Here is a 13,629-nt window from a genome sequence, read left to right as displayed (position 1 = left end):
CTGCCTCTAACACTGCATTAAAGTTGGCTGTGTTAAGGTTAGGGGTGACCCCCTAATTTTGTTCTCCCACTGTACGAGTTTCGGCCCTTACCCAGCTTGACCATCCCTTGCTATATATTCCTTCCCTTGACTATTGTGTGCCTACCACTCATGACCTTCCTCTTGGCCATTCCATCTTCATCTCCGTCCTTGGCTTTCACCTTTATGTTGTTAAGTGTAGGTATTCCATAGGCATCTGCCATTGACCCTCCTTTTCTCTCATTATTCTGTCCTTGGGTGATTGCTTGCATTTATACATACAGTTTCATCATTCATATGTGTGTGTGTATATATATATATTTTTTTCATGGAATCAGATGTGTTTTCTCCAGATCATTATCCTATCTTACAATTTGGATGGACATTTCAAATTCAGATATCTGAAGTGATCTCCCTTTCCACTTCTATAAACCTTTCTTCTTTCCGTAATCCCAATCTTGGTAAATATCGCCACAAACCTAATCAGCCTAGGCCAAACACCTGCAAGTTTTTATTGATTCTTTCTATTGCCTTAACCCTTCATATCAAAACTTTGTCCATTTGCTTCCTGTCTGTGGAATCTGCCCTTTTCCCTCAATCCCCAGTGTTGCTGCTGTCATTTTACAACTTTTCCTGCCTGTGGTTGTAAAGGCAATCTCTGCTTACCCACTGCTGTCATAGTGATCTTTTGAAAATATAAATCTAGGGCGCCTGGGCGGGTCAGTCATAAAGCATCTGCCTTTGGCTCAGGTCATGATCCCAGGGTCCTGGGATCGAGCCCCGCATCGGGCTCCCTGCTCAGCAGAAGCCTGCTTCTCCCTCTCCCACTCCCCCTACTTGTGTTCCCTCTCTTGCTGTCTCTCTCTCTGTGTCAAATAAATAAATAAAATCTTTAAAAAAAAAGAATATAAATCTAATCATGCGTCTCTGCCTGAACGCATTGTGGACGAGCTGTAGAGCCTTCGGGATGAGACCCGCGTGTCCCTGAAGATCAACTTCCGACTCGTGAAGGCATTTAACACCTTTCATGACCTGCCTCTCTCTTTTTTATCCCTGTTCAGCATCTTACGCCCCTTTGCCACATCGGCTGGGGCCTCAGCCGTCCTACACTGTTGTTTCACGCCATGTACTCTTGTCCGTCTGTGCCTTTGTTTGAACTGTTCTCTGCCTGACCCTGATTTCTCATCCTTCAAAAGTTAGATTAAGTTTTCGTCCTTTCTGTAATGGCTTTCCTGACCCTTTCTCCTTCCTTGTGTTCGTCTTTCTGCTGTGCTGCCGTATTCATTCCATTAGCACATGTATTCCTCCAGCATGGCAGGCAACACACTTGTATTCCATTAACTTAATCATCTATTTTTTTAAACGATTATTTATTTATTTATTTGAAAGAAAGAGAGAGAGCACACAGAAGGAGAGGGAAAAGCAGATTCCCCGAGGAGCAGGGATCCCGATGCGGGGCTCGATCCCAGGACCCTGAGATCGTGACCTGAGCTGAAGGCAGATGCTTAACTGACTGAGCCACCCAGGCGCCCCTCAGCATCTCTTCATAACAGGCTAGCAGGTCCTGGAAGGCAGAAGCTGTCTTTTATGTTTAGATGAGCTGTCCTCATCCCTTAAGCCAGAAATGGGCTTACGTATTTGAATGAATGAATCAGTCAGTGAATTGGTTTAGTCTGTCCTGCTAGCCTGAGTACATTCTCCCACAGCATTCTTAAAAAGAAGAATCATTTTGTCTAATTCTTTGGAGTCCACCAGTGTTTTCTACTACAGTGCTATTACCACAGTAGCTACTTAGCTACTTAATGTTTTATAAACAATTGTGTTTCTTTTATTTTCATTTTACAAACATTTATTGAGTGCCAAGTTTGTGTCAGATACTGGGAATAAAAAAATGAGTACACTGTCCCTATCCTCAAAGAGTGAACACTCTAGAGAAGGAAATAAACATGTAAGCACATTTTTAAAAAAAACCCTTATGCTAATTAAGTACTAGTAATTATGTGTACATGTCTTTAAAATGCAACATCAAGACCTTGTTGTTTTAGAGCTGGAAGCAGGAGACAGAAAGGGAAATGTGCCAGCAGAAGTGATAGCTAACTGGAATAAACTCCCAAAGGAGCCGTGTTACTCCTTTTTAACTAGACCTGAGATACACAGTATGCTTCTGTGCAGTTTCTTCATCTTCTCTGGTTGTTCTTCATGATTTTTTTTTTTTTAAGATTTTATTTATTTTTTTATTTATTTGAGAGAGAGAGAGAAACAGCATGAGAGGGGATAGGGTCAGAGGGAGAAGCAGACTCCCCGCTGAGCTGGGAGCCCGATGCGGGACTCGATCCCGGGACTCTGGGATCATGACCTGAGCCGAAGGCAGTCGCTTAACCGACTGAGCCACCCAGGCGCCCTCTTCATGATCTTCTTAGTTCTCCTGTGGCCTCCTCATATGATGAAGCCATATATGATGATAACAAAACTTAGAAGCTTCAAATTTCAAAGAATTTCAAACAATTAGAGTATTGGGGTGATTTTGATACTGTCTGTGGTTATTGATGTTAATCTCCAGTTGATTCACCGATAAACCTTTGTAGTTGAAGAAATTTGATTATTCAAACTCTTAAGACTAAACATTTTGGAGACCGAATATGCAGATGAGTCTCTGGCCAGAAAAGAAAGTGAGCAGACTTATCCTAGACCTTACTCATCTGAGGCTGGAAGCGGCTGAGCTTGTTTATTTAATAGAAAAGTTTTCAAATTAGCTTTGGTACCTCCACCTTCGCCTGGGAGGTGAAGAACTCCAGGTGAGTGATTTTTGCTCTGACCATGGTAAACTGGGAAGAATTTAAGGGAGGAACTAAAAATCTATGTATTTTAGTTAGGGGTAGGGAGGAAAAGGCGTTGAGGTGCATCAGCTGAAAGTTTATCAGATCACTGGTGTTACTAGGAACTGTGTCACATCTAATCAGTGCAGATGGCTTAGGTTTCGATTACCTAAACTCTGATTGTTGATGCTGGAGTGGTGCCTAGTTGCAGTACTGAGGGATGGAAATGCACATTGCTGTCCTTTGGAAGGATTCTGAAATTTGTTAAATGTTTCTCTATGAACCGAATACTAATATAAAAGGAAGAATGAACTGTTCCAAGAGGTAAGCCAATTTTTTATTCCAGAATACGAGTTACATAGTATTTTATCCTTCACTGGCGTTGGTTTTTGAAAGGAAGAATGAAATCATGCACCTGCCTGTCTGCCTTTAGATACTTCTTGGGAGAAGGAATCATGTCTTACTTATCTTTGCATCTGGAGCAGATAGCATGTAAATGGCAAGCATATAAATGGTTTTTGAATGAATGAAGAAGTAAAAGAAATAGTGCTTTGTTTGAAAAGTTGGCTTGGTAGTACATAATTCCTTGAAACACGGAATTTCATGTATTTTTCTCAAATGTCTTCTTTATATTTCATATGTAAACATTATTATCTGAATACTTACTTTGGGTTCACTTAGGTTCTCTGGTGGAAAAAAAAATATTCCTGTTGCCCCATCATTTACAAATAGAACCAGACTCTAAAGAATTAAAATTCTTCCATTAAAATAAAAATCCTCAAATGTTAAGGTACTTATAAAGTAGAATTTAGCAGAGGTGTACCTGCTAAAGGTATGCCAGAAGTTCTCAAATAACTGGTTACCCTAGAGTTAGGGGTATGGGTCATAAAGACAGACATTCTACACATTTATTATTTATACAGTTAGATTTCATTTAGGAAGTGACATTAGATAGGTTCATTGCATTCTTGATCACTGGAAGCTAAATAGGACAGAATAGTATTTTACCGTGCTCCACTTGGCAAGGATATTTTTCTGTTTGGAGGAAAGAAAGTGTTAAAATCTTGGCAGTCTGGACTCCCAAGGACATCACTGTACAGAAGGCATCGGTTTGATGGCTCTTCCCTGTACTCTGTCTTTAGAATGCTGTGCTCATCAGGGAAAGCCATGTTGAAAGGAAAAGTATGTGTGATGTATGGCTGTTTGGGCCCAGTTCCCAGGAATACTTGATCATGTGTAGCATGGTGTCTCCTGTCCTTTCTCTCTTCAGGGCTGTCCAGGCTTATGCTACAGTGCAAAACGTGAATTTAATTGCAGCTCCCTTTGTTGGCTTTTTTGGTAGACATTTTGTCTTAGCCTTTTGATTTTTAGGCAAGTCTAAATCCTTGGGAGGCCAGCACTGTTACCTTGTTGACCACATCTTCCAGGAACCCCACCTGTGAAAGGGGGTGATGGCAGCGAGATGAGAGGGAGGCAGGAAGGACTTCCACGGAGCAAGCACCCTCTTGTAGCAGCTCGTTCCCAGCACTTTCTCAATTTGGCTTCCCTTCTATTTCTTTCTTTTGTTCGTTCATTCTTTTTTTTTTTTTTTTTTTTTTTACGGCTCTTACTTGAAGTTCGGAGTCAGAAGGTTAGAGCTCTTTAACATAACAATGCAGGCTTTTGTTTTTGGCTTAACTGGATTATTAAAGCAATGGGTAGTTACTTTTAAGCAAGCTTGAAGAAGTCAACCTGTATTTCAAGTGAAAAGAAAGTTCTTGGGGGAGGTGGAGTCTTTTTTGACTACTCATTCTTTTCTTATTCCAACTGCGAGATCATAAGGAAAGAGTTAACACTTTCTGTCATGTTGGAAAGTACTTGTGAAATTTAAACATTGGCAGTTAGTTCAGTTAGCGCTTGACAGCTCAGGAGTACTCTGTTCTGGAGCGCGTGGCAATTAGGATTGTATCGTGCCTCACCAGGTGGCTGATGGTGAACATAGCAGGGTGGATCGCTTCCATTTCTTTTAAGGATTAATAATCTTTTCATTACCTCACCTGTTGGATACTTCACCGGTTAGTTATTATGTATATAGTTGCTAGAACTCTCTCCCTGCAGCACTGGGAGCATAAAATCCATGCATGTAGCAGTGTAGTTAGTCCCTGGGTAGTGTTGGGAAACCTCCAGGAGTCTTCCGTGAAGTGTCTAGATTAGCATGTCGTTCCATGAGGATAATGCAGGAAAAGAATGAGTTAAATCAAACTTTAAGGATCTGAAAATGGGCGTCATGTTAACTTACATGTTAGGAATAGCAAATTTTGTACTGGAGATTATTTATTTGATTCCTTTAAATATTTATAATTTTAAATTGTAACTATTTTGGTAGGAAATCTTTGTAACTAACTGTATGATCTTAGGCAAGTCATTTGGCCCCTCCAGTCAGTTTCTAAAACCACATCAATAATAAGAACTACAGTATGGATGTTGCCTTATAATTTTCTGAGTGATTTTACATAATGTAATTACATAATTTACATAAATTATTTCATTTACTCCTTATAACACTTCAGTAAACGAAGACATTGAGACATAAAAATAGTAAGTTACGGGGTGCCTGGGTGGCTCAGTTGTTAAGCGTCTGCCTTCGGCTCAGGTCATGATCCTGGGGTCCTGGGATCGAGCCCCGCATTGGGCTCCCTGCTCTGCGGGAAGCCTGCTTCTCCCTCTCCCACTCCCCCTGCTTGTGTTCCCTCTCTTGCTGTGTCTCTCTCTGTCAAATAAATAAATAAAATCTTTAAAAAAAAAAATAGTAAGTTACTTGTCTAAGATCAGATAGCCTGGAAGTGCTAGAACTGAGTCCTCAGTCGAGGCCCACGAGCGCGCTCCTTAGTCATGTCATGTGCGGACATGCCAGTGGTGGACTGGGCCCCTCTAAAATTCTAAGGTACTGTCATTTTTTTATTGTTTTTTTTTTTTTTTTTTCTTCAGCATTTGAGGCAGCTTACCACGAGGCTATTTTCTTTGCCTGCTTTTTTTCTCAAAGTACATTGTAGGATTACTATTTTAAATGTCGTTTTTTCCTGCCCAAAAGTGTATTTAAAAAAATTAACAATATGGGGGCACCTGGCTGGCTTAGCCGGTAGAGCATGCGACTCTTGATCTGGGGCTCATGAGTTCAAGTCCCATGTTCGGCATAGAGCTTACTTAAAAAAAAAAAAAAATTAACAGTATGGAATTTCCATTATTGTGACAGGTTTTTGGATTAACTGGGTCTTGTGAGTTTGGGCTTCTCTTTTTGTAATGTTGTAGTTTGCAAGTGTAAACCCTGAAAGTCATTCCAGAAATTTATTTGGGGTTAAGCCCCACATGTATGAGGTTGTCCTAATTTGTTTTAAGATGAAGAGGTAGATTTATTCTTATTCACAAATAATGTTCATAATAAGAATTTAAATTTAATTTAATGATGAGAGAAAGGACTGTAAAAAGCATCCTACTCTTGTATTCTTTAAACTTAGGTTTTACACATTCTTAGAATTATAGTGCTTTTCAGACAAATCCCTTTGAAGAGGATAATTTCAGGTTTTTCTTAAATAGTTAAATGCTTTAATAATGTTAGCAACTTCAGAACAAAAACCTTAGATTCTAAGAACTGTCTCTCAGTTGCGTAGTTTGCAAGATCTTGGACTCAAACATTTTGCTTCTTAAAGCATTTAAATTTAAGAGCTGAACCTGCTAATTTGTCTAAAAGGTTGCATGTATCTTTTCATATATTCCTGATTAATAAGTGGTTGAACAGATTAGCACCTGACTCTAGCTTTACACTAACTGGGGAAACAACTTTTCAGAAAATCCACAGATGTTGTCCATATGCATGTGGTCTTTGCTCTTGAGAGGAAAATTGGGGCTTTAATTGTTGGAACATATTTTGGGGCTAGGCTTATCAGTATAAATTGGAGATTCAAGAAAATCTGTCTCTCAATCCTTATTTTATTCTTGTTGTATGTGGATTTTGTTTCAGGGATTTGAAATTCTGTCTCTCTTGTCTCTTTCTGGAAAGAACTGTTTCTGAATCAGTGAATTTCTGTTAGTTTGTTTAAATAGACCACCTTTCTTGAGAACTTGTCAAAATAAGTTAAATCCTTAAGGATTTTTTTCAAAGGGCAGGTTAAAAGTTAGAGGTAAGGGGAAGTTTTTGCCTTTTGCCTTTTCCAAGTATAACAGAGAGTAAGATGCTTCCGTAAGTTCTTGAATGCATTATTTCATCCTGTATGCGGTCAATTCATGATCCCTTTCACAGATGCTGCTGCCCACCATTAAGTCTCTTATCACAGGGCATTTTAAATTGATGCCATAAAATGCATGTTGAGAATCTTTGGATCTCAAATGTATAGAAATCACATCTAAATGTCAATTCCTGAGTTAAGGAACTGACAATTATGGCAATTTCAGTCTCTATTAATATTTAGTAGACAAGAGATTATGATATGGTTTATGTTATTCCTTATGTGTGTGTAAACTTATCTACTTGTTGAAAAGATTTGTTTGTTTTATTGGGGCTGTATATTTCTGCCATTGTACTGATTTGCTTACTTGAATTAAAGCCGTTCTTTAATTGTTTTGGGCTGTATCTATAGTTTGAAATTAAGGACTATCCCCTGTGTACTATGCACCAAAGATGACATTTCAATGCATTGTTCAATTACTACACAGCTCCTATTTGTCTGTAATGAAGCTGTATGACTGGGTCCATTTATTTCAATATTATTTTTTATATTATCCATATAAATGATAATGATTAATATATAGAGTCTGATTTTCCAAATTCATTTGTGTCTCCTCTGGGCATTTCTTTGGGATATGTTCACACTTGTGTTTTTGTTTCTGATTTTAAAATAATTTTCCTTTGTTGTAGGATGAGCAGTTCTTAGGTTTTGGCTCAGATGAAGAAGTCCGAGTACGAAGTCCCACAAGGTCTCCTTCAGGTATGGCCAGTTAAGTGCATGGTACCTTTTGTTTGTTAAGAGACCATGGCTTCCCCTTGCTTTCTTTGCATGTAAAGGATGATCTTAAATACTGGGAGGGGGGCTTGCATCCTTCCCTTTCTCTCACACTAAGTAAGAGATGGCTTATGAGCTAGACCTCTTTATGGGGCTCTTCTCTGTCAGGCCACTTATGCTTTATTCTTTATAATGCTTCTCTTTGGGAACTAGGTGGGGGGGGCATGGGGGGTGTGTGTGTGGTCAATTTCCATGGAATGACTAAAAGACCTGGTAGTTGAATTGAAGGTAACCTACTCAGAGCATCCTCAGATTCATAGATTTTGAATGATACGGTAGTATATACAGCTTTGGGAATAATCTGACTGTTGTTTTTTACAGATGAAATGTGGTCTACTATTGTCAATAAAATAAATAAAATAAAAACAAAACAAACAAAATAAAAACAAAATATTTATTTTTTCTGATCCTTGAAAGGCTATATTAAAATAAAGAAAATAAAAATGATATGGGGGTATTTCCATTTTTAAGCAATATTTGTCATTGTTCTCGCCAAGAAAATATCTAGAATGTCGTGAAATTCTAGACTTCAAGAAGTTTCCTGAGAGACAGTCCTCAGTGGAAATAACATGCAATGGCTTGCAGGATTCTAGTCTGTATAGGAGAGGGCTCTTCTGAGGAAGAAACCATTTCCCATCTGTGCTGCCATTCTGACTTCTATGGTTTGCTTTGCTTTGATTTGGATGGACAGTCTAGTTAAATATGATGTCGTTAGTGGTTTTGCTCTTTGACAGCGACTTAGTTCTTGGTGTTTGTTAGCATTTGGGTTTCATTTAAAAGTCATCATGTTTGTCTAGTAATCTAATTCAAACACATAAGTTGACAGTATCTTTTTTCCCAAATGGCAGGAGTGTTGCCATCCTAGTTGGGAGGACTTAGCCTGTAGTACCCAGTGTCTGTGCCACATACGTAGTAGCCATGTTCTCTTGAAGATGCGGTGGAATCCTAAAACTTCCTATAGGAACACGGTTCTAGAGATCATCCGGTCTGACCCTTCATTTCTAGATGACAGAATGAGGCCGGGAAAATATATGATGCGGTTACTCATTTTTGAGTTCTCTGAGTATGTTGTGATTAACAGAGCTGGACTCTTCTCTGTTTTAGTGTTTTTCCTTGTCCACCAAAAAATTCTTTTAAAAATTGGATAGAAGAGGTTTTCCAGATTAATAAAGCCCTATGAGTGTCCAGGTTCAAGTCTAGCATGATGATAAGGAATCTTGTGATATACTTCGGGGTAGGAGTAATTCACAACCTTTCCTTGAATGGTTATCAGTCTGCCTTGAATGTTGTCTTGTTTTTGTTTTTTAAACCATCTGGGTATGCTTCATTATTTAAGAAATGAAACCTAGTTTTCCTACTGTCTCCTAGTCCATTACTTTTGTTGTAATTAGTATATATTGAGAATGGATTTATGAATCCTTAATGTATTAAAGGCAGTTTCAAGTTAATTGGTGAGAAAAACATTTATATTTAGAAAGCTCAAGAGTAAGACCTTTGTTGATTTCTGTTCTGTTAGGAAGTTGGTTCCATAGTCTAAAATGTTCATCATACTGGCATAAATGTCTTTTGATGCCTGTTAGGGGAGGTTTTAGTCTCAGAAGAATGTTGAGTCATATCAGACATTGGAAAGTCATGAGGGAGGAGAAGATGTGATAGACCAGGAAACTCTTAATCCATTTAGAAAATCCAGGTTTATACAAAGAATTTTAGAAAACAGCCTTGTTTTCTCAAGTCTCTTGAAAAAGTAGCACATTGAGCTGATTTATTAATTGGGCAAAGTCCTTTTATTTAGACTAGAAGAAGTCTGATTTAATAAATTGTTGATTTGCTCTTGATGTCAATTAGGGTTAAATTTTTTTTGTAACCTGGGACTAACTAGTTCAAGAACCTGTAAGTAGGGGAGTAGATTAATGGACACATCATCGTGTCACTTCACTGAGGAGTTCACATGCCACTGAGTTCAGTGATCTTATTCTGATGTCTCACGGATGAACATTTTTCTACTCAATAAAGCTTTCTTAGTTTACTTTGACAAAACAGACTGAAACTATAGGAAGCTGAGCTGCCCAGGTGCTCTCCTGACAAAAGTTGGTATGTTATCGATTGAAGAGCTCCTGTTCAAATTTGTGAAAGCCAAAATTCCACCGAAAAGATGGGATGACTTACTATGAACATGTTCCCAAATATTAATCTTCGTGGCTAGGCTATGGAAAAGGTGGCACAGATTTTTTTGTAAACCTATATTTTTTTTAATTAAAAAAAAAAACACCCTCGCTCACCTGAAATGGTAGGAAAATCAGTTTTGCATATTAATTGCTTGGTTGAAAATCTGTTATCATTATCTTAGTTGTTCTGTCCCAAAAGTTAGGTGTTGTAGGTGGAATGTTATTTACTTGGTTTCTTTGAGGCAAGTTTTTGGTGAAAAGAAACTAAGCCCAATTAAGATGTTTAAGTGACTCACTAGACCAGGTAGAGGTCAGTACAAAATGGCTTGTGCTAAAGTATATTCAGCTTAGTCACGACCTGAACTACAAAGCTAAATGTATGCTCTTCATTGTTTAATTTTTATATACAGTTAAAACTAGCCCTCGAAAGCCTCGCGGGAGACCTAGAAGTGGCTCTGACCGAAATTCAGCTATCCTCTCAGATCCGTCTGTGTTTTCCCCTCTAAATAAATCAGAGACCAAATCTGGAGATAAGATCAAGAAGAAAGATTCTAAAAGCATAGAAAAGAAGAGAGGAAGACCCCCCACCTTCCCTGGAGTAAAAATCAAAATAACACACGGAAAGGACATTTCAGAGCTACCAAAGGGAAGCAAAGAAGATAGCTTGAAAAAGATTAAACGGACACCTTCTGCTACATTTCAACAAGCCACAAAGATTAAAAAATTAAGAGCAGGTAAACTCTCTCCTCTCAAGTCTAAGTTTAAGACAGGGAAGCTTCAAATAGGAAGGAAGGGGGTACAGATTGTCCGGCGGCGAGGAAGGCCTCCATCGACGGAAAGAGTAAAGACCCCTTCAGGCCTCCTCATTAACTCTGAACTGGAAAAGCCCCAGAAGGTCCGGAAGGACAAGGAAGGAACACCTCCACTCACAAAAGAAGATAAGACAGTAGTCAGACAAAGCCCCCGAAGGATTAAGCCGGTTAGGATTATTCCTTCTTCTAAAAGGACAGATGCAACAATTGCTAAGCAGCTCTTGCAGAGGGCAAAAAAGGGGGCTCAAAAGAAAATTGAGAAAGAAGCAGCTCAGCTGCAGGGAAGAAAGGTGAAGACACAGGTTAAAAATATTCGACAGTTCATTATGCCTGTTGTCAGTGCCATCTCCTCACGGATCATTAAAACCCCTCGGCGGTTTATAGAGGATGAGGATTATGACCCTCCAATTAAAATTGCCCGACTAGAGTCTACACCGAACAGTAGATTCAGTGCCACGTCCTGTGGATCTTCTGAAAAATCAAGTGCAGCTTCTCAGCACTCCTCTCAGATGTCTTCAGACTCCTCCCGATCTAGTAGCCCCAGTGTTGATACCTCCACAGATTCTCAGGCCTCTGAGGAGATTCAGGTACTTCCTGAAGAGCGGAGCGAGACCCCCGAAGTTCATACTCCACTGCCTATTTCCCAGTCCCCAGAAAACGATAGTAATGATAGGAGAAGCAGAAGGTATTCCGTGTCAGAGAGAAGTTTTGGATCTAGAACAACTAAAAAGCTATCAACTCTACAAAGTGCCCCCCAGCAGCAGCCCTCTTCCTCTCCTCCTCCACCTCTGCTTACTCCACCCCCGCCACTGCAGCCAGCCTCCAGCATCTCTGACCACACACCTTGGCTTATGCCTCCAACGATCCCCTTAGCATCACCATTTTTGCCTGCTTCTTCTGCTCCCATGCAAGGGAAGCGCAAGTCTATTTTGCGAGAACCGACGTTTAGGTGGACTTCTTTAAAGCATTCTAGGTCAGAGCCACAATACTTTTCCTCAGCAAAGTATGCCAAAGAAGGTCTTATTCGCAAACCAATATTTGATAATTTCCGACCCCCTCCACTAACTCCTGAGGATGTTGGCTTCGCGTCCGGTTTTTCTACATCCGGGACTGCTGCTTCAGCCCGATTGTTTTCACCACTCCACTCGGGAACAAGGTTCGATATGCACAAGAGGAGCCCTCTTCTGAGAGCTCCGAGATTTACTCCAAGTGAGGCTCACTCTAGAATATTTGAGTCTGTCACCTTGCCTAGTAACCGAACTTCTGCTGGAACATCTTCTTCAGGAGTATCCAACAGAAAAAGGAAGAGAAAAGTCTTCAGCCCTATTCGATCTGAACCACGATCTCCTTCTCACTCCATGAGGACAAGAAGTGGAAGGCTTAGTACTGCCGAGCTGTCGCCTCTCACCCCGCCGTCTTCTGTCTCTTCCTCGTTAAGCATCTCTGTTAGTCCTCTTGCCACTAGTGCCTTAAACCCGACTTTTACTTTTCCTTCTCATTCCCTGACTCAGTCTGGGGAATCTGCAGAGAAAGGCCAGAGACCGAGGAAGCAGGCTAGCGCTCCAGCAGAGCCGTTTTCATCCGGCAGCCCCGCTCCTCTCTTCCCTTGGTTTACCCCAGGCTCTCAGACTGAAAGAGGGAGACATAAAGACAAGGCCCCTGAGGAGCTGTCCAAAGATCGAGATGCTGACAAGAGCGTGGAGAAGGACAAGAGTAGAGAGAGAGACCGGGAGAGAGAAAAAGAGAATAAGCGGGAGTCAAGGAAAGAGAAAAGGAAAAAGGGATCAGAAATTCAGAGTAGTTCTGCTTTGTATCCTGTGGGTAGGGTTTCCAAAGACAAGGTTGTCGGTGAAGATGTTGCCACTTCATCTTCTGCCAAAAAAGCAACAGGGCGGAAGAAGTCTTCATCACTTGATTCTGGGACTGATATTGCTTCTGTGACTCTTGGGGATACAACAGCTGTCAAAACCAAAATACTTATAAAGAAAGGGAGAGGAAATCTGGAAAAAAACAACTTGGACCTCGGCCCAACTGCCCCATCCCTGGAGAAGGAGAAAACCCTCTGCCTTTCCACTCCTTCATCTAGCACTGTTAAACATTCCACTTCCTCCATAGGCTCCATGTTGGCTCAGGCAGACAAGCTTCCTATGACGGACAAGAGGGTTGCCAGCCTCCTAAAAAAGGCCAAAGCCCAGCTCTGCAAGATTGAGAAGAGTAAGAGTCTTAAACAAACCGACCAGCCCAAAGCACAGGTACTCTTTTCCATCTTGCCTGTTAAACTCAATAGTTTATCAAGCCTCTTCTGTGAGTGAGTTTTCGGTGAAGTGTTTCAGTGACGGTTCTGGGAATCAGGAGAAGGGCAGAAGTGGTGGCATTTGCAGCGTCCCTTCAAGGACTGGTAGGATTTTGATAGGTAGGAAATGACAGGGGAGAACATTCTTCCTCTTCTCTTTTTTTAAGAGAGAGCGCGCGTGCCCTCACGCCAGGGCAAGCAGGTGGTGGGGGGAGCGGCAAAGGGAGAGAGAGAGAATCTCAAGCAGCCTCCACACCCAGCGCAGAACCCAACTCGGGGCTCGATCTCACACCCTGAGATCATGACCTGAGCTGAAATCAAGAGTCGGATGCCTAACTGACTGAGCCACCCACGTGCCATAGGGGAGGACATTCTAAACAGAGGGCACAGTGTGGGTAGAGATGAAAAAGTATGAGACACATTTGAGAGGTACGGCGGATCGCTGGACTGTGATGCACAGGAAGGTGGTGACTTAAGACTGAAAGGTGG

At 40.7% G+C, this 13,629-nt stretch overlaps 1 protein-coding gene across 10 annotated transcripts in view; it reads left to right on the top strand.

Moving 5' to 3' along the window:
* KMT2A (lysine methyltransferase 2A) overlaps positions 1–13,629 on the top strand; it is a 76,074-nt gene that overhangs the window by 19,350 nt on the left and 43,095 nt on the right. For 9 of the 10 annotated variants that reach the window (XM_064577372.1, XM_064577376.1, XM_045894918.3 and 6 more), the window contains 2 exons: positions 7,726–7,795; positions 10,446–13,099. In XM_064577372.1, the coding sequence (XP_064433442.1) occupies positions 7,726–7,795; positions 10,446–13,099 (2,724 nt within the window). The remainder of the gene's footprint in view (positions 1–7,725; positions 7,796–10,445; positions 13,100–13,629) is intronic. The other variant, XM_064577378.1, reaches the window with a different exon arrangement.

The sequence above is a fragment of the Mirounga angustirostris genome, unplaced genomic scaffold (assembly GCF_029215605.1).
Source record: "Mirounga angustirostris isolate CCGP_5_RB_7025 unplaced genomic scaffold, mMirAng1.0.hap1 SCAF_13, whole genome shotgun sequence".
Taxonomy (NCBI): Eukaryota; Metazoa; Chordata; class Mammalia; order Carnivora; family Phocidae; genus Mirounga; species Mirounga angustirostris.
This window is presented reverse-complemented; position numbering and strand designations above follow the sequence as displayed.